This window comes from Sylvia atricapilla, chromosome Z, assembly GCF_009819655.1.
Source record: "Sylvia atricapilla isolate bSylAtr1 chromosome Z, bSylAtr1.pri, whole genome shotgun sequence".
NCBI classification, from domain to species: domain Eukaryota; kingdom Metazoa; phylum Chordata; class Aves; order Passeriformes; family Sylviidae; genus Sylvia; species Sylvia atricapilla.
The window spans coordinates 85,387,943-85,412,039 of NC_089174.1; the positions used below are offsets into that span (position 1 = coordinate 85,387,943).

Below are 24,097 nucleotides of genomic sequence, written 5' to 3' on the forward strand. Positions count from 1 at the left end.
AGTCATGTTCTTGGAAGGGCTGCTCTCAACCCCTGCATTTTGCAGTATGTACTGATACTGGGGTTTGCCTCAATCCTTGTGCAGAACCTTGCACTTGGACTTGTCAAACCTCATGAAGTTCACATAGTTACGCTTCTTGAGCTTGTTCAAGTCCTTCTGAATTGCTTTAAGTCTGTCTTTAGTCTGACAAATTTACTATTACATATTATGTTCATATGATGCTATTATATTATTTTTATATACTCGTCAAAGAAGTCTGTCATTTTTTGTGGAGATCATAAACAAAATTCCTTCATCAAAATGTCAACAGGAGTGATACAGTATTTGTACAGTTGTCAGGAAAACCAGTCTTAGCCCATGTATGGGGCTTCTCTGCGCATTGTTAAAGCCAGTAGCATGATAATAGAGATGACTTTGTCTGCCTGGTAGAGTTGTCAAAGTTCCTTCACTTGTTCCTGTATGATACTGTGGTTTAAAACAAGGATATCACAAAGTAAAATCAATATAATCTACGTTAAATATATTAAAATAAGATAATTAAATGACAGATTATAGACTTAACTGTAACTAGAAGATGATCATCCAATTGTGGATTTTTCTAGTCTTTTAGAAGTCTGTTTTGGTTAAGTGGTGTTCAACGTATTTGTGATCAGGAAAGAAGTTTGAAGTCAGTACAGAAAAAATATTATATACCACAGAGGTTTTGAAGTGAGTGATCAGCTGGTTACAAAGGCTGATCAGAATCTGAGAAGAATGTGCTTATTTTTTCTACCATAGAATTTAACACAGCCAACAACAATGCATGTCTAGGAGGAAAATATTTTGCTGTGTAGTAGTATAAACTGTATCATGAAAAGCAGTCTTTACTGCTGAGAAGAGTATGTTTGTTTTATCCTGAAGAATGTTTCACTTTTTAAATTTACCTGATGAGAGAATTAAAAGAATACTTGCTCAGTCTTCACATTCTCAGAGAGTAAAAGGGTTTGTAATAGATAGAGCTTTTAAAGGAAAAAAGAGGAACCAATGTATTTTGGTACCTGCAAATTATTTGAATTCAGAATGTGTTGCATAGCTGGATCTTACTTAATGGAGATAATTAACCTTTGCAATAAAGATCACCCAAGTATTTGTGGTAAGTTTTGTGTCATACAAAAGCTGAGTCAGCACTGGATGCCTTTCTCATCTGTTCTGTAGACAAAAGGCAGAAGTTTGTTTAGAGGTCAAGAGCTGCTGGTGTGTTTTAGAAAAGTTAGGTAGACTGCTGTATCTGTAATGGTCTCTTATTGACAGAAATCTGCCTGTTCACAGGCTCCAAGATTCTGACAAGGTCTGGTAAGATAAAGTGGGAAACAATGTCCTTAAATTTTTTGACAATTAGCAGGGTGGATCGTCTTCACAAAATGCTTCAGTTCGTAGAAATGCGAGTGGAGCAGTTGTGGTGAATCCATAGACTGTAGTCCTTCTGTATGCAGTTTACAATGGGAGGTGATCACAAAGTAAGATTACATTTAAATGTTAGATGTTCTAATAGCAGTTTTTTAGTTCTTTTTAATAATTTGGTGAAAGAGGAAAGTCTTGCAAAGGATTGTATCTATATACAAAAGGAAGATTTTTATAAAGTACATGCTTGCAAATGTGAGTGATAAATTAGAAGTAAATTGGCAACTGCACATGCAGTTGTAGATACGGTTATGCAAACCAAGCATGCAGTTGTAAATTAACAAGAGAAAATTGATACAGGATTTTGGAAGTAATGATTCTTACAGCCTATGTTAAGAAGTAATTAACTATCCTTTTCTGAGGTAAGAAGAATGATGAGCAAGTTAGAAACATTTGAAAGCTAAATCTGCAAGAACTGTGCCATTCTATTTAAGTGCCTGTTCACTGGTTGAATGACAGTTACTGTTCTGAGATTTTTGCTTTTTTTTTTTTTTTCCCCCAACAATAATTGCTAAGTTAAGGTATGCAACTTCATTATTTGGTTTCTGGGTTTATTTTTTTATTGGTGCTCAGTGAGATGTGAGTCATGCAGAAAGAATGTTTCACTAGTTCAGACAGATCATCACATTTTTATTGCATACTGCAATAGGATGATTTTCAGAAGTCTAACACTAATTTATAGGGGGGAATACTATGAGTTGGTACCTGTCTCCTCAGCAGTTACTCCTTTCAGTCTTACTGCCAAATTGGAGAAAGGGTAACATTCCTGACCAGTTTTGGTGACAGATTCTCTTCTCTTGAACTTGCTTACAATGATGTCCCTGTTTTGACTTAATATATTTATAACTTTGCTTTGATGCTAATAGGTTAAATGAATGGAAAATACATTGCTCCAACTTCGTATTTATCTGTTAAAATAGTAAATTTACTACATGTTACTGATTTTCAATTTGGTTAGAAACTGTCTTCCAGCTCTGTGAACAAACTGTGGAGATTTCTGCTGTATTTATATGAGGTATATGAAATTAACTGTAAATTATTAAGTTCTGAAACAGTTATCCAGCAGATCAAAATAATGGTTAGAATTGACTTTTGAAAGACATTGGGGAGAAATTAGACAAGCCAAATATTTATAAAAATAAAATATTCGTATTGTAAAGATTTCATTAAAATATATAAATGGACTGAAATAAAGAATTCATTTTTCTGGGATTTATAAAAATTAAATGAAGTTTCTGTGATACAGCAGTGAAATACAGGCCAGTTTGAATTGTTTGGCTGACATTTCTTGCTGTTTGTAAGTGGAAGCATAAGGGCTGAAGGAATTTTGCATTTTGGGACTTGATCTGCATGAATTTTTATTAATTGTGCAGTATTTGTTGAGCTTAAAAAGACACACCATCTTTTAATTTCTAGAATTCACTGACATACTGCTATGTCAGGCAATGTTCATTGTCCCTGTTGTTCTTCAACTAGTTGCACTTCTTTTCTGAATTATTTCAGACTTTTAAAGATGAGAAAAGACCTACCACCTTATTCCTCTGCCTGCCAGTGTAGGACCTCTCAACAATTTTATTTCTGCAGTCCTAGTTTTAAATTACTTGCACACATGACCTCTCTTTCTTTTATGGTGTTAACCCTGGCCACACTACAGAGAGGGAAATTTTATGTTTTGCTTGCTTTAGGAAAGTTTGTAGTCTCAGTCTGACCTGGACATGCTTTCCACTGTATTCCAAGACACTGTGCTTTTGTACTGTGTGTTGTGGAGATGGATTTTTCTTTGTTTTTTAAACTAATTTCAATGGATGATTTAAATGATAGTTCAATCAGTTATACAGCTATATTTCTTCAGTCCTGCTGTATCTTCCAAATCCAAAATTTTTCTTAAAGTCACATCCTTGTTGTTAGTGTTAGCATAAAGATGTGACACATACATTCCTCAGACATTTTCATTGCTTAAGACTTACTACATTTTAGTGGCAGTTCAAAACCTCTGTTGAACATTCCAGTGTTTGGACTGCTAAAACTTTGACTCTTTCTGTAGCCTTACTAGGTTTTTGAATTAATTTGTAGGTGTTCTTTCCATTTCATGATGGCATTAAAAGTAAAGAAGAAATTGTCTCAATTTTTAGTGCTGTGATTTTTCAGCTTTAAAACAGAAAAGAAAGATGTTATTGTTTCTGTTAACTGAAGTGCAACAAAGGGCAATTAAAGCAGAAACTCTGTGCACACACTGCCCTCCAATAGTACTTGGGGAAGTGTTAGAACTAAGATTTCTTCCAATGTTAATACTGTAAAGAATATGCATTGTTTATGATGTGCTGTGTTGTATTTTTGCTGAATAAATTGATACCAAAGTGGGATTAAGTATGTTTCTGATTATGCATTCGAGTTAGGAAAACTTGAGAAGGGTTTCTGATGCAGCCTCTTCTGTGGCCTGTTGAAGGATTATGGAAAAGAGAGACAAGACTCTCCTCAAAGATGCACAGTAAAAGCAGAGAAGTGATGTTTACAAATTGTGTAAGTGGAATTCTGATAGGACTTAAGGGAAAGGAAATTCAGCATGAGAGTGATTAGGAATCACTGTCATTCAGGGTTTTCAGAGCTCAGTTACACTAGATCTGCAGAAACTTGATAAGCTTTGAAATTATCACAGTTTTAAATTATAGACAGTGTTGTTTGGGCTCTCTTTACTAGTAGTGGGTGACTTGTATTGTGTGTTGTTCAGGACTGTAGGTTACGATTGTCCTTTTGTAGTGCTTGGACTAAATTTTAGGGGATCTTCTCGTGTGCATGCTTATCTGTGTTAGAGTATGTGTAATAAAATAGGAAAAAAACAAGTAGTATAAGTACTTTCATTAGGAGAGACTTGTGGCTGTATTTTTTGTCACTGTCATCATATGAAAGTTTTCAGAATGTAAAGGAAAATTTTCATTTGGCATCATGAAATTTATGTTGTGTAAATGCCACATTTTAGCACCTTTACAAGAAGTTTGGTAGGATTTTTTTTCTTTCCTGACTTTGTGGAAATTTTGTTTTCATTGTTTCTCTTGTACAAGCACGGTTTTCCATTGTTAAGAATGGTAATGCAGAGGTCTTGGAGGAAGAGAGGAGAGCTTCTGAAAGCTCCTGTTTGCAAAACTTAGTCACAGACTTTGCAGCTTGAACTGTCAGGACTGAAAACAAATACTCAACATCTTACATCAGTGTCGTAAACTTCTGTAGTCCAGATACATTTCAAGATCTTGGGTCTGAAGTCTATCAGTCATTAAGGAATTTCTAAATTGGACAGTATAATTTGAGGAGGGACAGAAACCATTTTTTCAAAAACAGTTCAGATAACAATGTAATTGCAGTTAGGTGCCATTTAAAGTAAATCCTGAGATTTAGAAATGTAATAATGGATAAACATTGCAATAAACCTCATTTTATAGTAAAAACTAGTAATGCAGTTGCTTATTTTTTGTTTTGTTGTGGTATGGTAGATTTTTTTTAAGCAGTGTGCTCAGCAAGAGGGATTTGTAGCTTCTCCTCTTCTCTTAAAATAATAAAGATAAAAGTAAGTTAGTGGAAGAAGATGGATAAGTGGAATAAAACTTGAGCTGTTTATCATACCTTTTATCACCAACAAGGGATGTACAGAAAATTTTTATATTGAACTAGTATATAGCTCCAATAGTTCTAACTTTTTAACATCTCTTTCCTTCTTTTCTTTGAACTTCTGCCCTCAGTTTTTGTCTTGAACATATTCTTGTCAAAATCATCTTCCTTTCCTGTCATCATCATCTTTAGTTTGAGCTTGGTCTGTTTCTGTCTTGTCTGGTGTTTTCCTGTCACAAATCTCTTTTTGCCCTAACTAATTTTCCTTTTTCTTAGGCAAACTGAAATCCTTTCTTCCTCTGTCTCATACATTTGCAACCTTTACTTAAGTTGAGTACAAATTTCAGTTCTTTGGCACACTAATCTCTGTACTTGTTTAAGTTCTAGTGACTCAGAGCTGCTGTCATCCCAGGAAAGTTGAGACTTCTTCGAGGTTTTGCCTGTGTTGCCTTCACTGAAGGGCCAGTAAGAGCAGTGAAGCCAAAGAGCAAGCAAAATTTCTTCTGTGATCTGTACTACATATAGATGGAACGGATATAGTTTCACTTTAAAGTGACAGGAAAATTGGGAGAAGAGTAGACAGGGTGTCACAGAATGAACTGCACCATGATGTTCAGAGTTATCATCTGTGGCTTACAAACATGGAATATGGAAATCAACCAGAAGATTTCTAGATTCTTTATGATTTTTTGGAGACTTTGGATTCCAGTTTGTAAGTAGATTGTGTTCCAGATTACCAGAGTGAAGTGACTAAATATTTTTACCTCTTTTTCACTCTTGGTGGTCAAAATCCCCCCAAAACAGCTGTCTTTTGTGCTTTGTGGAGCTCAAGAAAATGTGTAGTAGGTGTAGTTGATATTCAGAATTAAAACCACCGTGTTTTCAAGTGCTGTAATAAGATACAAGCACTGTTCATTTCAGAACTGTGATTGCTCTTGACATAGTCTTCAGCAGCTTCTTCAGAGGGTGATTTTTGTGCATGTAGTTGGTGTTCCAAGTTGTTGAGCACCCAGATGGCAAAAGGTATTGAACATACTTCATCTGCTCAAATCTTTATTCTGTATAAATTAAAGAGTAATTATATAGATTCAAATACCATTTATTTCTACTTCTGTATGTTGGTGAATGTTGGCAAAGAAGGCCTGTAGAAGTGAATGGATATTCCTTGATGTGTGTACCTCAAAATAAATTTAGACTATGAAGCTGTAAACTAGGCAGACTTCACTGCATGTATTCCACAAAGAAACATTTTTCAATAGTTCTAGTAAACAACACTATATCCCCAGGCTTCTGCATTGTATTTCATGTTTTAGTTTGTCTTACTCCAAATATGCAGGTAATTGTTATGTTTAGGAATTACTAGATTAAATAAGTGTTGTTCTTCTCACAGAAAAGCTCCTGAGGTTATCTTGATATTGCACTTCACTTTACAGAAAATACTACAGCTATCCTGACCTGAGAGTGACACTTTTATACTTTATGTCCTGTTAAAAAATTGAATGAAATTCAGGTTTAACTAGCAGAGTGGTGAGGTTATGATTCTTCTCCCTGTTCTAGGTTATATGTCTCCACACCCATCTCCACTAGGAGCACCGGAGCACGTGTCCAGCCCAATGTCTGGAGGAGGTCCAACACCACCTCAGATGACTCCCACTCAGCCAGGACCCATTATAGCAGGAGACCCACAAGTTATGAATCAGCCTAACAGAGGGCCTTCCCCTTTCAGCCCTGCACAGCTGCATCAGCTGCGGGCTCAGATTCTGGCATACAAAATGCTGGCTAGGGGTCAGCCCTTACCAGAGAACCTTCAACTTGCTGTCCAGGGCAAGAGAACCCTGCCTGGCATTCAACAGCAGCAGCCTCCCAGTGCCTTCAACAGACAGTCTGGTAAGTGAATGTTTGCTAAGAATCATTGCCCAGGTAATGCTCAAGGTTCTACCTGTGATAGATTAAGAAATGGATGCTGTGCAGGGCTGTAATTTGGGACTGTATTAAGCCTGAGCAAGTGTATAAAACACATCTGTTATTAAGAGGATATTGTCAAAACAGAGTAGTAATAACTGAAATAGAACTTACTTCACTGTGAGGTACTGTGTCTGTCCTGATCAGCTTGACAGTTTTTGAATGTTGATTGTACTTTACTGATAGCAATTCCCCTTGCTTTTCTTGTGGTGGATTTTCCATCTCCTGTTGCTATGCAGGAAAGTAGATAAGTAATCTGAATGGAGTTGACTGATTATTTAGGTTATTGAAAAGAAACCATATATAGTGTGCTGTTAAGTGCAAAACATAGGGAAAAGGAAGTGTACTTAGTTTTTTCTCACAGTGATAATAGATGCAGCAAGCACATTTTGGTCCTGAGAAAACTAAAACACCCTGCACCTGTTGAGTTTCTAAACACTTCCATTACTCAGTTTGCTAGAATTGAGGGTTAAGATGATACTGTTGTCTTATGTTTTAATGATGTCACTATTCACTTCATTTTGCTAGCAAGTAAGTTGGGTTTTTTCATGAAACATGATTTTAGATACATGTATTTACCTTCATTAGATATACGTATTAACAGTAAAAGCCACTTAAATCTTTACTTAATGAGGAAGAGTGCTACTTGCCTGAAGAGATAGCATGCTAGAGAACAATGATTCCTGAATCCTGGAAATGCCTTGTGTTTCAGCACTTTTTTTCCTCTGTCAAATTGCAGGTATTGGATTACATGCAATGAGTGGTGCTGCAGCTGGGCCAGGGTCTGCACCGGGGATGCCTGGACATACAACTGCCATTACCCCTAAAACTTGGACTGAAGGTATAGTGGGAAAAAATGTGGGGAAAAGTAAAAACGAAAGGTAAAAAGCTGTGCAGGAGAAGTAGTGTAACCTTTACTGTGTCTAAGATTTTAATCACGGAGAGTCTAACCTTTTACTTGTTTGAAAAAGACCCACAGTTGTTAGACAGATTAAACATGAAATACCTTTTTGCAATCAGAATGAAATGTGTAAGTTTTCTGAGGAACAAGCATAAAACTTAATACGTTTTTTCTGAGCATGCTTAATTGCAGCAACCTTGTCTTTCACCCTTGCTACCGTAAACAAAAGTTTTCAGATCATGGTAGAATTGCACTGTTACTTTGGAACCAAATTGCTTTAAAGGATTGCTTTGAGATCAAATGAACGCTGTAACTTTTTTTCCCCATGTGTTCAAATTTATTTGTCATTCATTATGCAGTCATTCAACTTCCCAGATTCCCTGAGAACTGAGGTTGCACAGAGGGTTTTGATGGGCTTGCTTTTTTTCTTTTTATAAGCTGAAATGCAGTGTTGCTAAATACAGAATCTACAGCTTGTGCTCAAGTTCCTTTTCTGGAGTTTGATGCAGATGTGTGCATGACAAATGGTGATCTCTGTAGTTTCCAGGATGTTGGTTTTGAATCAAGGTTGATTACAAGATTGCAGGTGTACTTTAGCTGTTTTCCCTAGCTAAGGACTTCCATTACTGAAGTCACTTCTACTGCTCTTCAGACAATTAAGTGGCATCTTTATTTTAGCAATGTCTGTTGTTAGTGAATTCTTGAACATCCGAATGCATGAGTAACTTGTCATAAAGAAATACTGAAGTCTAAGACCCTTAGTGGCTGTACATGACAGGTACTATTTTAATGTTAACTGAGGTGTTGCTTTTCAAGGTGATTAGAATAATTGAGTTCCTGATATTTGAAATAAATACAATTAATAGGAGATGATAGTGAAACAAAAACTATTTATATTGTCAGGTATTTCTAAATATAGTTGTAAAAATTTTCATATGGTTTTTAAGTTCTGATAGAGTCCTAAAATCAGACCTAGTTCTGCTTGGTGTCAGATTGTGGTTAGATACTTTCTTCTAATTGGTGCAAGGATAGTGAACAGGAGGCCGAGTGGGTCTTGCATTTGCAGAAAGTCAGTTCTACAGCTGTTTTATTTCTTGTAACACTAGAATTAAAAGTCCATGGGAATAGTAAAAAACCCAGCATTCATCATAAAATTTCATGTGTTTTGTTTTTCTTTCAGCCATTTCTTGCAATGTGTGGCATACTTGCATGTTGATATATCTGTTTCAAAAAACAGAGTGTAGTCTCGGTGTGCCTTTTCTGGTGATTTCAAATGTTTACCTTACCTTCATGTCTTGTCTTCAGAAAACCACCTTCATTTTCTTCTTGCTTTCCATATTTCATGTTATGAATCAGTACTATTTATGTTCCAGGCCAAGCCCCAGATATGGGTGTCTCCAATGCCCAACAGAAGCTTCCAGCACCAGCTCCTAGTGGGAGGCCCTCTCCGGCTCCTGCTGCTGCCCAGCCTGCTGCCACCTTGCCTGGGCCCTCTGTACCACAGCCCCCACCTGGACAGCCTTCACCCATTGTCCAGCTGCAGCAAAAGCAGAACCGTATCAGCCCTATCCAGAAGCCACAGGGACTGGATCCTGTTGAAATACTCCAAGAACGTGAATACAGGTAAAAGCGAATAACCGGATTAAAATCGTTCTTGTCTTTCATGTCTTTAACTGGAACTCCTTGCAATCAGCTACTGTGGTGGTAATAGTGTAAACAGAGTTTCCAGAGAAAGGCCATATTACAAGAAGCACACAAACATCAAACTAAACGATTATTTAATTCTACCTCAAATTATGCACTAGTAAAGCATCACTGGTAACCTTTTGTGTTTAAAATAGACTCAAGGGCCTTGCTGAGTTATCGTATTACTTGGATCCTACAAACACTGAGAGTTAGAAGATCAAAATCCTTGTAGTTTACAGAGAAACCAATTCAGTGCACAAGGTTTTCAGTATTCTAAACAAAGGGAAGTTAGAACAGAGAGGGTCAAAAGGATGAAGAGTTACTAGCCACAGCAAAACCACATTTTATTAATATGATGGATTTGTCTGGAGTACCAAAGAGTGGAGAGAATAAGTGTCACAAGCAAGATTAAAAGAAAGTGTACCAGGTAGCATGATTATCAAAAATTGCCTTCTGAGTATTTTGTTTTGATGATGAAGAACATTTGTTACAAAGTATGCGGTAGGACATTTCCTTTTGAATTATAGAAAGAGACTTCTCTCTTACCATCAAAGCTATTTAACAAGTGACCTTGAGAGTCTGCCAAGCAGAAGGATTCTGACCTGCACCTAGCATATGTTCCTGATGATTATCAGTCAGAGGAAGGTAATTGCGCTCAGCGTTATTACCTGTTTTGGATTAATGATACATCGTGCATTGTTACTTTGAGTTTGTAGAGAAAGGTAGCCAACAGAGGATGGTGATCTCACAGAAGACTGGTTTAAAAACTTTTGCTTTAAGAAGGTAAAACACCATGAAACATTTCAGGGTGTGATGCCATGCCCAAAATTCAGGCCTTGATTACAGAAAAGTTCTTATATTTTGTGTCAGGTAGTGCTTAAGTGCATTCTTGTCATCATTCTGCCAGTCTGACCCACACACCTTAGGACTGAATGGCTGTAATTTTCAGTATGAGCAATCACTGATTTCCAGATCTTTTCCAGAAGGCTTATAGAACACACCATTTTATGGTTTTATTCTGACAGAAGAATTGTAGCACTAACTTCAACCAAGAACAATATGGCCAGTACAATGTAGCATTTTCTGCACCAATTAACCTCAAATTGTTACTCTTCCTGTGTTTTCAGCCCTGCCATATTGCACTACTTGTGCCAAACTGTTATGTCTTAGTGTTCATAAACAGTGACAAAAAAAAATAAAGCTGATGCTTTTACTTATTTAGGGAACCAGTTACAGATACAGTGTATCTGTTAGGTTTTAAATACACTGCTGTTCTTGGCAAAGTGAGATGAATGGTAAATATTTGGTAAAGATTCTCCAGCAGAAGGATTTGATATTTTGTGGTTTTTTTAGTCCTAGAACATAGCTTACATCTGTGTTCTATATTGAATATTACTGGTGTTTAATTTTGCTTTGAGTTCCAGAATATGTAGAACTCCTGGAAATCTTTTCGTTCATTAAAGCTGTGTAAGTAACATCAGAAAAAAGTTTTGAAAAAAACAGTGACAGCTTCTGTGCTTTGGATGGTGCTGGATTTAGCTTTAATATAGGCATGTTTAATTCAGAAACGTGTCTTCACAATTTCTTAATGAAAACAGAGCAGAAAAAAAGCCAAAATAAACATCCTTATCCTGAAAACATTGAAGTTAGTGAAGGCTTTATGAAACAGTTGGCTCTTGAGATCTCACACTAAACCCTTTTAATAAAGGGGCATTATCCTTTGGAAACCATTTGAATTCCAGGTGGACCCCTGCATCCATGTGGTCCTCCATGGGCTGTACCAGGGGCTGCAGGGGAATCTCTGCTCTGCTGCCTGGAGCACCTCCTGCCCCTCCTTCTCCACTGATCTTTGTGTCTGCAGAGTTCTTCCTCTCATGTTCTCACCCTGCTCTCCTGTGCCCACAATTGCACCTGCCCAGGAACTTTTTTTTTTTTTTCCTTCTTAAATCTACTATCACAGAGGCATTACCATAGGGTAATTCCATAGGGTTGGAAAAACCTAAAAAATAATGAGAACCCATATTTGATAGGCTCAGCCCTGACCAGTGGAGGGTTTGTCGTGGAGTTGGCTGGCATTGGCTCTGCTGTGCATAGGGAAAACTTCTGGCAGCTTCTCACATAAACCAGTGCTGTAACCCCCCTGGTTAGCAGCACCTAGCCACGCAAATCCAATGTTTTCATAAAACTCTCCTTAATGCTTTCTTCAAAATAAAGTGCTGCTTTTTAATCTCACTGAATAGCTGTCTTAAAGATAATATAGCCTGTAATTTAAAGTTGTTCCATTGTGTTGAAAGGGTTTCCCACCTTCTCGTTCTCATTGCACATTAGAAAACAATATACTTGGTAATGTCCTGCAGATTGTACATGGCTTCTTTCTGTTACCTGCAAAGTATCTTCTTAGATATCTTCTTTTCTGCATGATACCCCTGCCAGACAGGTTTGGTTGTACAACCACAACTTCTGCTGTTGACCCAAGTTAATAAGGAATGGGTGTGGAATCACTTACTTTGCAAAGAGATCTCTGTGTACATTCAGTAGCCATTTTCTGCATGAAGGTAAACTGCTGAACTGCAAAGATTAATGTATTACATCCTTTAAATGGTGAGATTATATACTTCAAGTGATTGTAGTAAAAAGATCCAGGAAACTTTTTTCTTTGGATTCTCTTTACCTAACAGCTGTTAGCATTATTCCATGAAAATAGCAACAGTACAACAAACTGAGGTCACTTCCTTTAAAGACTAGAAGGTGGCTGTGGTGAGCGATAGCTCAAGCACTTCTTCCATTCATTTGAGTTGGGATTCTTTAAAAATCCTACGGACTACTGAAGAAAATACTGTTACCATTAATCTATTAGTACTGTACACAATACATATAAATAATACTTTAGGAAAGTATGAAATTAGACTTCAAAATACTTTTTTTTTTTTTTGTTCATATGTAACCCATCTGGTTGTCGTTTTCTTTATTCTTCCATATAGATACTGTAGATTTTAATTACTATTTCAGCTTTCTTTGTTTTGGACTTTTTTTAAACAGAAAACTGATCTGAGTTACAGTAAGAGTTTTCTCAGGTAATGTGTATTCTGACTTAGAAAGACTGATGCTTTTGTTCCTATTTCTTTCCTCTGACTGGGTTATTAAAGGAAGGGCAATCACCCACCAAAGCATTGAACTGGCATTGTTTGTAGCTCAGTGCTTTTCAACATATGAAGGAAAAGAGTTGAAAGAAAAGTTATCCTGGCTATACATTTATATTGAAGGAAATGTTATCCTGGATATAATCTGCTGTGTAATTTAATGATAAAATTTCATGTGCATTTATTTCTGATGTGCTTTTTTAATAAACTCAAAAAAAATATTAGCAGTGAAGTGGGTTTTTTATGGGAGTAGACTGCATAGTGTGATGATGGGACATAAATAAGCACACTCTGTGAGCTTTGATGATGTTGAGACATATCCTGAGAAACATGAGTGTTTGGATTTTTATACAAATTTTGGTGATGGAAATGCAGAGACCAGTCCAGCTTTGGCAATTGCTTGAACTTCTGTTGTGTAAACTTCTGTGGCAGCAGGCACTTCTTTATGCTTTGTACTGGAAGTTACAGGGGAAAAAAACCCCAATTCTGACAGAACTAAGAAGTCAGTATTTCACTTCATGTTTGGAAGTGACTCTTACAGTTAGTTACCTAAACTGTAAGATATGTCAGGGAGAACCTAACTCAACTAATCCTCATGTATAGTAAAAGAAGGTACACTCATTGCTAGCACAAATGTAAAAAAAAAAAAATTGAAAATACGTTCTATATTCAGTTGCTTTAGTAAATTCACAACTCAAAAGGTTCAGAAAGGTTGTGACTGCTCCCTTAAGGTTTCATTAAAGGCAGGGAAAACTGGATTTTGGCTATAACTGTTTTGTAGGTGATAGTTTCAGGAGACACACTGCAGCTGTTTGGGAAGGGAAAAGGAGAAATAAATAGTTGTTGTGATGCAGGATTGCACCCATATGTGGGTAAACGACAGGTAGAACGTGATTTAGAACAGCTTAGCTGCTTTTTTGTATGAATGTACACTAGCAAATACATCTCTGCAAGAAACCACTTAATTCTCAAGATCTTACACCCTTAAGTGAACTAAAATATCTTCTTACTAAGTGGAATACCCAGTTCTGCAAAATGTGATCATTTTAGTGTAGTATATAAACTGAAAATAGCAAAATAAGGCAGTAATTTTCTGAATTAAGACTGTTTCTGCAGGAATAATGAACTTTACTGGACCAAAATGAATATTTTCAGCTTTTAATGAAACTTTCTCTAGTTAAGAAATAACTCTTCTTGATTTGCTTTTCAGTCTGTGTGACAAACATTACATATCTAAATCTGCTTCAATTTTTTACTCTCTTAAAGACACCAATACTAAGATGCAGTAAAAAATACTGCATCTTCTGCAGTAATGCAGCATTATATCCTATTTGTTGTTCCAGGAACTTTAGAATTCTGTTAATACTAGATTTGGAAAACATCAGCGTTCAGTCTGTCTTGTCTAGTACTCCATCTTTCTCTCTCTCTTGAATTTGCAAATGAATGCAAAATGAGCTTCTAAAGAGTGAAATTGAATTTAATTTACAGAAGAAGTTACATAGCTGTGAATACTTTTTGAACAGACCTACTTTGTCAATAAAACAATGAAGTAGAATTCCAGATATTAAGGCAAGTAGAGTCTTATGTCATCACTAACTACACTGCATAAAAATAACACCCATCAAAGAAGCTTGAAAGCAGAATCCTGAATAATATGTTTAAGGTAGAATTCCCAAGTTTATTTTCACATACATAGTTTCAGTTGAAAAGAAAGGCAAGGGAACCTTTTGATCACTTGACAATTTATTTTCAAAGTGCAAAAAGATACCCAGTGTCATCTCTGCAAAAGCCTGTTAGTTCAGAGAAAGACATGTAAATGCCTGAATTAAACTGACTGTTTTTACTATATAGTTTTAATAATGCCTTACAGATTTCTCATGGTGTCTTACCCAGTTTTCTGGTTTTGTAGGCTTCAGGCTCGAATTGCTCACAGAATCCAGGAACTGGAGAACCTTCCTGGTTCTCTGCCCCCTGATCTGCGAACCAAAGCTACAGTGGAGTTGAAGGCACTTAGGTTACTGAATTTCCAACGCCAGGTAATGCCATGTACTTGGGGAAAGTTTTCACAGGGATCACAAGCAAACATGTTCATACAGCGAAGAGTAAACTGGAAAGAGATTTTGCCTTAGTGCAAAGTGTAAGCAGATCCTGCATATGAGAGCTAATGTAACTGATGAGCAACTCACAGAAATGTTAGATTTTATTTTATTTTGGTAATAAAAATGTACAGCTTTATATTCCAGTCTAGAATGTCACCATTGAGCTGTATCTTTCATAATGAACATGACATTGTACAAAGACAAAAAACAGTGCTGGATAGACTGCAAGCTGATTTTCAGCACAGGTCTTCTGAAAGATACCTTCTTCTGGACATGCTTAGTATTTCCACAGTTCCCCTTGTTTTGATAAAAACCATGTGTTGGTGTTTTGTTTGTTTTTTCTCTGTGATTTGTTTCTGGAATTTCTGCTACGGCACAGACTTTGAAAATGAAACATAGAGGATCCTACATAAGATTTAAGTTGAATGTTGAGTGCCTATATCAGCAATTTAATTTCAGAAAAGGAATCACACTGCCAGACTGTTTCGGGCCTCTTGCCATTGGTGTTTACAGCTAGTTTGGAAGAACAAAGTTTGGCAGGTCAAGCAAAATACTTCCTGACAAAAGCCTTGGCAGGAGTTGTGCCATGGTGTCCAAGTCTTCCTTCCTTTCTACACTTGGCACTCCTTTGTGAGAAGCTTTGTCAGAGGTTAGATAAAAAGCAGCAGGCTCTCCCTGCTCTCCTGCTGGGACTATGGCAATTCTGTTCCAAGCTCTTAACATTTACCTCTCTCACCTGTCGTTTGTACAGCTGGCAATGAGGCACGTTGTCAGTTATGTTCAGGTCCACCACGAGAAAATGCATTATGTATGCAGTTCGTTTGAATTTTATTTGGATGGTGTGACATCTTGGCTGGCCCCTTTTACTGCAGCAGGACAATTGTTACCAGGATCTTGTAAAGAGGGAAGAAATTATGATTAAGTGTAATTAACACTTTTGAACATTCTGTGAAGGTTTAAGATTTGCTTAGGGTAGCAGATGTAGCTGTTACAATTGTATCAATTCTGTATCCTTTTAGAGCTATAATGAAGAAACTGGGGTATATTTTGAGCTGTTTGCTTTTTTACTCTAATGTAACAGTGTTTAAAGTCGTTTTATTCAGTGCTATTGCCTTTTTTTGTGTTTGTCTTTCCCCCCTCCCTCCGCTGGTAGCTAAGACAAGAGGTAGTAGCCTGCATGCGTCGTGACACGACCCTGGAGACAGCCCTGAACTCCAAAGCCTACAAGCGGAGCAAGCGCCAGACTCTGAGAGAGGCTCGCATGACAGAAAAGCTTGAAAAGCAGCAGAAGATAGAGCAGGAGAGGAAGCGTAGGCAGAAGCATCAGGTATTTTAACTTATTGGGTGTTTGCCCCATGACACCTTGCTTTGCTGTGCAGATCTTCCCTTTTACATATTTTATTTACCTTCGGAATTTTTCTGATTAAAAAACTCCCAAGTGATGTGATAAGCGGTTGTAAAACTTTAAGATTAGAGCTCCTACATTCCTGATTGCAGATCCTTGCTATGTAAGAGTGCCTGCACTAACTTGATACTCTTTCTAGGAATACCTGAACAGCATATTGCAGCATGCTAAGGATTTTAAAGAGTACCACCGGTCAGTTGCTGGGAAAATTCAGAAACTTTCTAAAGCTGTGGCAACTTGGCATGCCAACACTGAACGTGAGCAGAAGAAAGAAACTGAGAGAATTGAGAAAGAACGAATGAGGAGACTAATGGTAAGGAATAGAGGAAGGAATATGGTTCTTCTAGTTAAATTATGTACTATATCCTTTTAATATGCTTATATACTATCTTGGCCACTCCCACATGTTTCTTTCGCAAAGTACTTGGTAATGAAAGAAGTGTAAATCCAAAACAACTACATTTTGTTAAGAATGTTTCTGTTAGTTGTAGAGTGATACTATTGAATTTAACTTACAGCCTCTTCTTTTGTAAGGTTTTTCTATAGCAATATTTTTTACTAGCATGAAAACTTAGCACAGCCACTTCTGAAAAGCAGCAACTTAATCTTATTAACATCATCTATTAACACTTTTGTATACTTGCAGGGCTACTGGTCTTTTTTACAAATAATGCACTTTGTTTTATTTCTAGATTTATAGTTTTGAAGATGCCAGATGACTAACTTGTTCGTAGTGTTACTCCACAATTTTTACATACAGCTGATTCCCCATATGAAATTACCTAACCAATAGCAGCAATGCATATATTTTGAGAATGGATAGCAGTCAATTCTACCCGTTTAATGCTTCATATCATACTCCTTACCATTTCATGGCTTTTTGTGCCTTATGTCCTCAGAATATCAGCTGTATCATTCTAAGAACAAAGTAAAATGTGTTTTTCTATAATCAGGTCTCTTCAGAATGCTGTGGAACCAGTCAGGGGGCTGCCTACATTTCAGGAGTTAAAATAATTCTGGGATTCAAAGCGTAGACAGATCAGTGCATATGTGCAACTATAGCGGTGACCTGGGGTAGAAAAAACTCTTCAAGACATTGGTTAGCTCTATCTTAAATTTTATTAACATTTCACCAACACAGAATAAAAGGAAATTGGCAATCTTACTTTGTAACTTGCTGGCAAAAAGCAGTAAGTATCTAATAAAGGCTCAGATGTAAGCATTAGTTTCTGTCCAGAATCTATCCCCATCATGGATTTGGGCTGAACAGTTTGGTTTTAAAAATCACAAAATGAAATTCAGGAAAAATTAAATCTAACAATGGTAAAAACTTGGAAGTGAAAGCTTGCATAAAGTGTAAATTAAGAACTTGCATAAGAGAATAACAAATGTGTAGACCCTAGAGCATTTCTTAAAATTACGTAGTGATCAGTATTGTAGAGCTTTCTTGTAATTGGAGATAATCATCAGCAGTTTGTCTAACCAAGTTTAGAAAAATGTTAATTATTAGCAAAAAAGGAGCTGATTTTAAATAAAAGCAGTATTGACATTTGGGAAATACTTCTGTACATTGTAAGGTTCAGCTTATGTCAGGTTGAACATGCAGTGTGATAAGTAATGAAGATGTCCACTGGTGAAAATTACAAAGTAGATTTGAATGTCCAGAAATGGAACAGGATACCCGTGCTTCCAGATCATAATGGTCATTCATTTTTCCTGAAAACCTGGGGTTTGAGCGTTGTAATTTTGATGGGTTGAACATAACAATGGAATTTTGCAAGCAGTTTTGCAAGCTCAATTTGGACATTACAGCTATTCTTTCTAACTGTATCCATTCTGGTGTCTCTCAAAAACCAGGGATCTCCTAGAGTTCTGTATTTTAAAGTAATGATCTTTAAAGGATTCCGTACTCATGTTTGGTTTTATAAGGCACTGTATACTTCCTTAATTTGTCGTTTCAGCCAAAATTGAGACAAGCACCTCTGAGGCTTTTCTGTATTTTTTCTAAAATTCTGTATTACATCATCACAGCACATGAAAATAATACCCGTTTTATGTCCAACACACTTACACAGTATGACAAGGGTGCAGAAGTTGCCAGGATGACTCAGAGATAGAGTTAATCTGTTGAATCCTGTTTCTGATAGTGAACTCTGTCAGAGATGAAATAAAACCAGAGTAGAACAGTGATACATAAATCTAATTTAAAAAAAAATTCACATCACAGAAGAAAAGGATCTGTATTAATACTGGAGAAAGGACTAAATGCAATTTTATGTCCAGCTCCTGTGTTCTTCCTCTTGGTGATGAACTGCCTGCACTTCATGTCTTGGAAGAGTCATCTCTGTAGACTTGCCATCTCTGTTTCAGGACATTCAATCTACCCAATCACATAATCACAGAATGACTGGGTTGGAAGAGACCTTCAAGATCACAGAGTCCGACCCAGCCCTAACACCTCAACTAAACCATGGCACCCAGTGCCACATCCAGCCTTTCTTTAAACACATCCAGGGATGGTGACTCCACCAGCTCCCTGGAGAGACCATTCAAGTATTTTATTGCTCTTTCTATAAAAAACTTTTTTCCTAATATCTAACCTATATTTCCCTTGGTACAGCTTAAGGCTGTGTCCTCTTCTTCTGTCAGCTGCTGCTTGGAGAAAGAGCCCAACCCCAGCTGAGCACAGACACCTTTCAGAGGGTTGTAGAGAGTGACAAGGTCACCTCTGAGTCTCCTTTTCTCCAGGCTGAACAACCCCAGCTCCCTCAGTCATTCCTCACAGGGTTTGTGCTCCAGCCCTTCACCAGCCTCGTTGTCTCCTCTGGATGAGCTCAAGTGTCTCAACATCCCCCCTAAACTGAGACACCCAGAGCTGGACACAGCACTCAGTGACCTTCCTAAACTGAGATCCCAGAGCTGGACACAGCACTCAGTGTCCATCCTAAACTGAGACACCCAGAACTGGACACAGCACTCAGTGACCTTCCTAAACTGAGACACCCAGAGATGGACACAGCACTCAGTGTCCATCCTAAACTGAGACACCCAGAACTGGACACAGCACTTAGTGTCCTTCCTAAACTGAGACACCCAGAGCTGGACACAGCACTCAGTGTCCTTCCTAAACTGAGACACCCAGAGCTGGACACAGCACTCAGTGTCCTTCCTAAACTGAGACACCCAGAGCTGGACACAGCACTCAGTGTCCATCCTAAACTGAGATCCCAGAGCTGGACACAGCACTCAGTGTCCTTCCTAAACTGAGACACCCAGAGCTGGACACAGCACTCAGTGTCCTTCCTAAACTGAGACACCCAGAGCTGGACACAGCACTCAGTGTCCATCCTAAACTGAGATCCCAGAGCTGGACACAGCACTCAGTGTCCATCCTAAACTGAGACACCCAGAGCTGGACACAGCACTCAGTGTCCTTCCTAAACTGAGATCCCAGAGCTGGACACAGACTCAGTGTCCATCCTAAACTGGACACAGCACTCGAGGTGTGGCCTCACCAGTGCCCAGTACAGAGGAGGAATGACCTCCCTGCTCCTGCTGGCCACACCATTCCTGATCCAGGCCAGGTGCCTTTGGCCTTCTTGGCCACCTGGGCACTGCTGGCTCATGTCCAGCTGCTGTCACCCCCAGGTCCCTTTCTGCCTGGGCACTGTCCCAGTCTTGAGCATTGCAGAGGGTTATTGTGGCCAAAATGCAGGACTCAGCATTTGGACTAACTAAACTCTGCCCATCCATCCAACCACTCCAGGTCTCTCTGCAGAGCCCTCCTACCTTCCAACAGATCAACACACACTCCCAGCTTAGTGTCATCTGCAAATTTACAGATGAAAGCCTCAATCCCCTCATCCATGTCATCAGTAAAGATACTGAACAGGGCTGACCCCAGCACGGACCCCTGAGGGACACCCTGGGACTGTCCCCAGCTGGATGCAGCACTGTTCCCCACCACTCTCTGAGCAGAGTGCTCCTGTCCAAGCCGTGGGCTGCAGCTTTTCCAGGAGTGTGCTGTGGGAGACAGTGTCAAAGGCCTTGCTGAAGTCCAAACAGACAACATCCACAGCCCTTCCTGCACCCACCAGACAGGTCACCTGGTCATAAAGGAGCCCAGGTTGATCAAACATGTCCTACCCCTCCTAAACCTGTGCTGGCTGGGTCTGATACCCTGGCCATCCTGGAGGTGCTGTGTGATGACACTCAGTATAAACTTAACAGGTACTGAAGTCAGGCTGACTGGTCTGTAATTACCAGGATCCTCCTTCCCACCTTTTTTGTGAATAGGTGTCACATTGGCCAGCTTCCAGTCACCTGGAACCCCACCAGTGAGCCAGGACTGTTGGGGAATGATGGAGAGCATCTTCATCACCTCATCTGCCATCTCCCTCATCACCCTGGGATGGATCCCCTCTGGGCCCATAATGGAGCATTGATTCTTTTTTCCTCCATTATTGGTCATAACTACTGCAGATTTTCCCAGTCATTAGTCCATGAGAATGGGAAATGTGTAGAATTATGGAGTCTGTGTCTCGGAGTCACTTAGATTGTCAGGGAGCTCTCTAGTTGAACCGTCTTCCAGAAGTGTTTACAATGATTCCAAAACAGGCTGCTCAAGGCTTCTTTTCTCTCCTATCTCGAAAACCTCTAACATCAGAAATGGCACAGCTTCTCTGTCTGTTAAGGTCCTTCTCAAGTGCAGCTTAGTCTTTGAGCATATTGACAGATACCCCCCTGGTTTCATGTTCTCTGCAAACTTGGCTGAAGTGCCCTCCATCCCTTCCTCTGTGTCACTGACTGATATGTTAAACACAATATGATGCAGGATAGACTCCTATGGTATGACTCTTCATACTGTCTTCAGATAAAGTATGATTCTCTGACATGTTCAGTGAGGGATTTTGAGCATATTGAGGGATGACAAGATGAGCATGACCCAGCAATTTGCACTTGCAGGCCAGAAAGCTAACTGTATCTTGGACTACATCAAAAGCTGAGGCCAGTGGTACAGCAGAGTGCCATCATTAAAAGGCAAAGTGACAGGCCCTACCCTTGGCTCACAAGGCAGGGCCACAGGCTGGGGCAGAGGGGCTGGAAAGCTGCCCACAGGAAAAGGAGCTGGGGCTGCTGGTGACAGTGACTGAACAGGAGCCAGCAGTGCCCAGGGGGCCAAGAAGGCCAATGGCATCCTGGCCTGGACCAGCAATGGTGTGGGCAGCAGGAGCAGGGCAGGGATTGTCCCCCTGTGCTGGGCACTGCTGAGGCTGCACCTCAAATCCTGTGCACAGTTCTGGGACCTTGCTCTGAGAAAGATACTGAGGTGCTGGAGCATGTCCAGAGAAGGGCAGTAGAGCTGGGGCAGGGTCTAGAATAGGGTCTAGTCCTATGAGGAGCAGCTGAGGGAGCTCAGGTTCTTCAGGCTGGAGAAAAGGAGGCTCAGGGGAGCCTCACTGCTCTGTACTGCCATCTGAAAGTGGGTGGTAACAAGGTGGAGGTTGGCATCTTTTCCCGGGTTACAGGCAATAGGACAAGCAGAAATGGTCTCAAATTGTGGCAGGGAAGGTTTAGATTGGATTTTACGTCAAAGAAAGACTTTACTTCACTGGAAAGGTTGTCAAGCATTGGAACAGGCTGCCTGGGAAGTTCAGAAAACATGAATGTGGTGCTTGATGACATGATTTACTGGGGCACCTGAGTTGATGGTTGGAATTTATATCTTTGGGGTCTTCCAACCTTAATAATGATTCTGTGGTTCTGTGAAAGTATGGTTAGAGCAGGTATTAGGAAGAAATACTTTATTGTAAGAGTGGTGATGCACTAGAATGGGTTGTGGATGCCCCATACCTAGAAGTGTTAAAGGCCAAGTTGGATGTAGTTTTGAGCAATGTGGTCTAGTGGAATGTGTTCCTACCATGGCTGGGGAATTTGAACTTGATGATCTTTAAGGTCGCTATGATGCCGTGACATATTGATACAAATATGTGATTCTCTGGGCCTAAATCATCCAGCAAGCACTTTGCCCATGTAGCTGCCCCTCTGTGCAGATCATAATGACCTAAGATAGCACTTTGTTATTGACACAGGAGTTGGATGGCACTCATTCACCATCATTTCTGTCACGACTGACAACTCTTTTGTGTTCCTAGGCTGAGGATGAAGAAGGCTACCGAAAGCTGATTGATCAAAAGAAAGACAGACGCCTGGCCTACCTGTTGCAGCAGACAGATGAGTATGTGGCTAACTTGACTAACCTGGTGTGGGAGCACAAACAGGCACAAGCAGCCAAAGAGAAGAAGAAGCGGAGGAGAAGAAAGAAGGCAAGTAGTTACTGCTGATATTTTTAAGCCCTTTCTTCTTCAATTCCAATTTAAATGTTGATTAATGTGGTGATGCCCGATTGTCATACACATACCAGAGTGTCTAAAAACATCTGCATCACCAAATTCTCAATGCTGAGGGAACTCATCTCTCTTTATATTGAAATATATATGTGCTTTTATTAACTCAAAGGAAGGTGATAAGGAGGCAGGATTATAAAATTCTCAGCTATTAATATCCTCATAACACCAACTTCCTCATAAACTTTGTACGGGTAAAATTGGGACAGATGTGTAAATTGGGATTAATGTACCCAAAAGGAGTGCAACGTATCAAAAATGCATTCTGTAAAGAAGATGGCAAGAGTCTGGTTTGTGTAGGTGTCTCATTGTAGACTTCCACATTATACACTTGGCTCAGTCCATTTTCTAAGGACCATTGAAAATGGCTAAGAAACTTGGCTAGGTTTATTATAGCAAGTGGGTATTTTGCCAGTGGTATTGTTCATTGTCCATTTTTAATCTTTAATTTAAACTTCACAAGATTACTTTTCTTCATACGAAATGTTTTGTCCTGCAAGAGAAAGTTGTTGAAATTGAACAGTGCAATCTGCAAAAAAATAATTTTATGTGTGAAATAGTGATTAAGGAATGATTTGTCATTTTTTACCACCTCAGAGTACCTTTCATCTCTTGCAGAATGTATAAGATAATTTTTATAATCTATTTCCATGCCTGGTTTGCTACTAATTACTGCTACAAATACAAGCATTATGTTTACAGCAGTTACTACTGGAAATATGCTAAAAACAACCAGTAAGAAAAAATACTGATCTTGGACATTAATGGCCTTAAAAATAGGACATGTTTTTCTCCTGCTCTCAAAAAAACCCTCTGTTCCTGAGAGTGTGTTCTTAACATAGGAACAATAACCTGTCTACAGAATGAAGATGCCATGTGGATTGTTCTTGGCCTGTAATTACCAGTGAGACCATGCCTGATTTAATGTATATAATGCACAGTAGAGATAATCATTATGTAGAGACAGTATGTAGAATAACTGCATCGCCTTAATAACGTAAATAAATACATATTCATTTAACTGTCCACCTATGTGATATATTTCTCTTTCTAGCCTAGGTATGTAGGAGAAACAAGGTTATGTTCTGGCCATGTCAGTAAAGACATAATTTTCTCTCCCTGAAGTTGAAAGGAAATATGTCCTGTAAATATTCAGAGTTCATCAATATCCCACCCTAAAACCTAAGGGATGATTAGAAAAATAAAAGAAAACAAAAAAAGGAAAAAAAAAAGGAAAAAAAAATCTTTTCTCTGTCTTGATCATGTGCATAATTTTGTTTGTAATTAACTTCTTTCCAGCAACCTTTTTTGCTCATCTGTGATGGAAGTAGGAGTTCACACAAATATTGCTCTTTGTTTTAATCCAGAATTCTGTGAATATGTCATAGCATGGCTGTGGAATGCATTGCAATTAGTGGGCACTGTGTCTTTTTTCCAAGTCATACACTTTAAATTCT

The 24,097-nt window shown here is 38.7% G+C and overlaps 1 protein-coding gene across 4 annotated transcripts in view; it reads left to right on the forward strand.

The window, feature by feature from the left end:
- SMARCA2 (SWI/SNF related, matrix associated, actin dependent regulator of chromatin, subfamily a, member 2) overlaps positions 1–24,097 on the forward strand; it is a 118,383-nt gene that overhangs the window by 24,620 nt on the left and 69,666 nt on the right. For 3 of the 4 annotated variants that reach the window (XM_066338635.1, XM_066338632.1, XM_066338633.1), the window contains exons 4-10: positions 6,598–6,927; positions 7,742–7,843; positions 9,277–9,526; positions 14,639–14,765; positions 15,982–16,155; positions 16,373–16,546; positions 22,389–22,563. In XM_066338635.1, coding sequence (XP_066194732.1) covers positions 6,598–6,927; positions 7,742–7,843; positions 9,277–9,526; positions 14,639–14,765; positions 15,982–16,155; positions 16,373–16,546; positions 22,389–22,563 — 1,332 coding nt within the window. The remainder of the gene's footprint in view (positions 1–6,597; positions 6,928–7,741; positions 7,844–9,276; positions 9,527–14,638; positions 14,766–15,981; positions 16,156–16,372; positions 16,547–22,388; positions 22,564–24,097) is intronic. The other variant, XM_066338636.1, reaches the window with a different exon arrangement.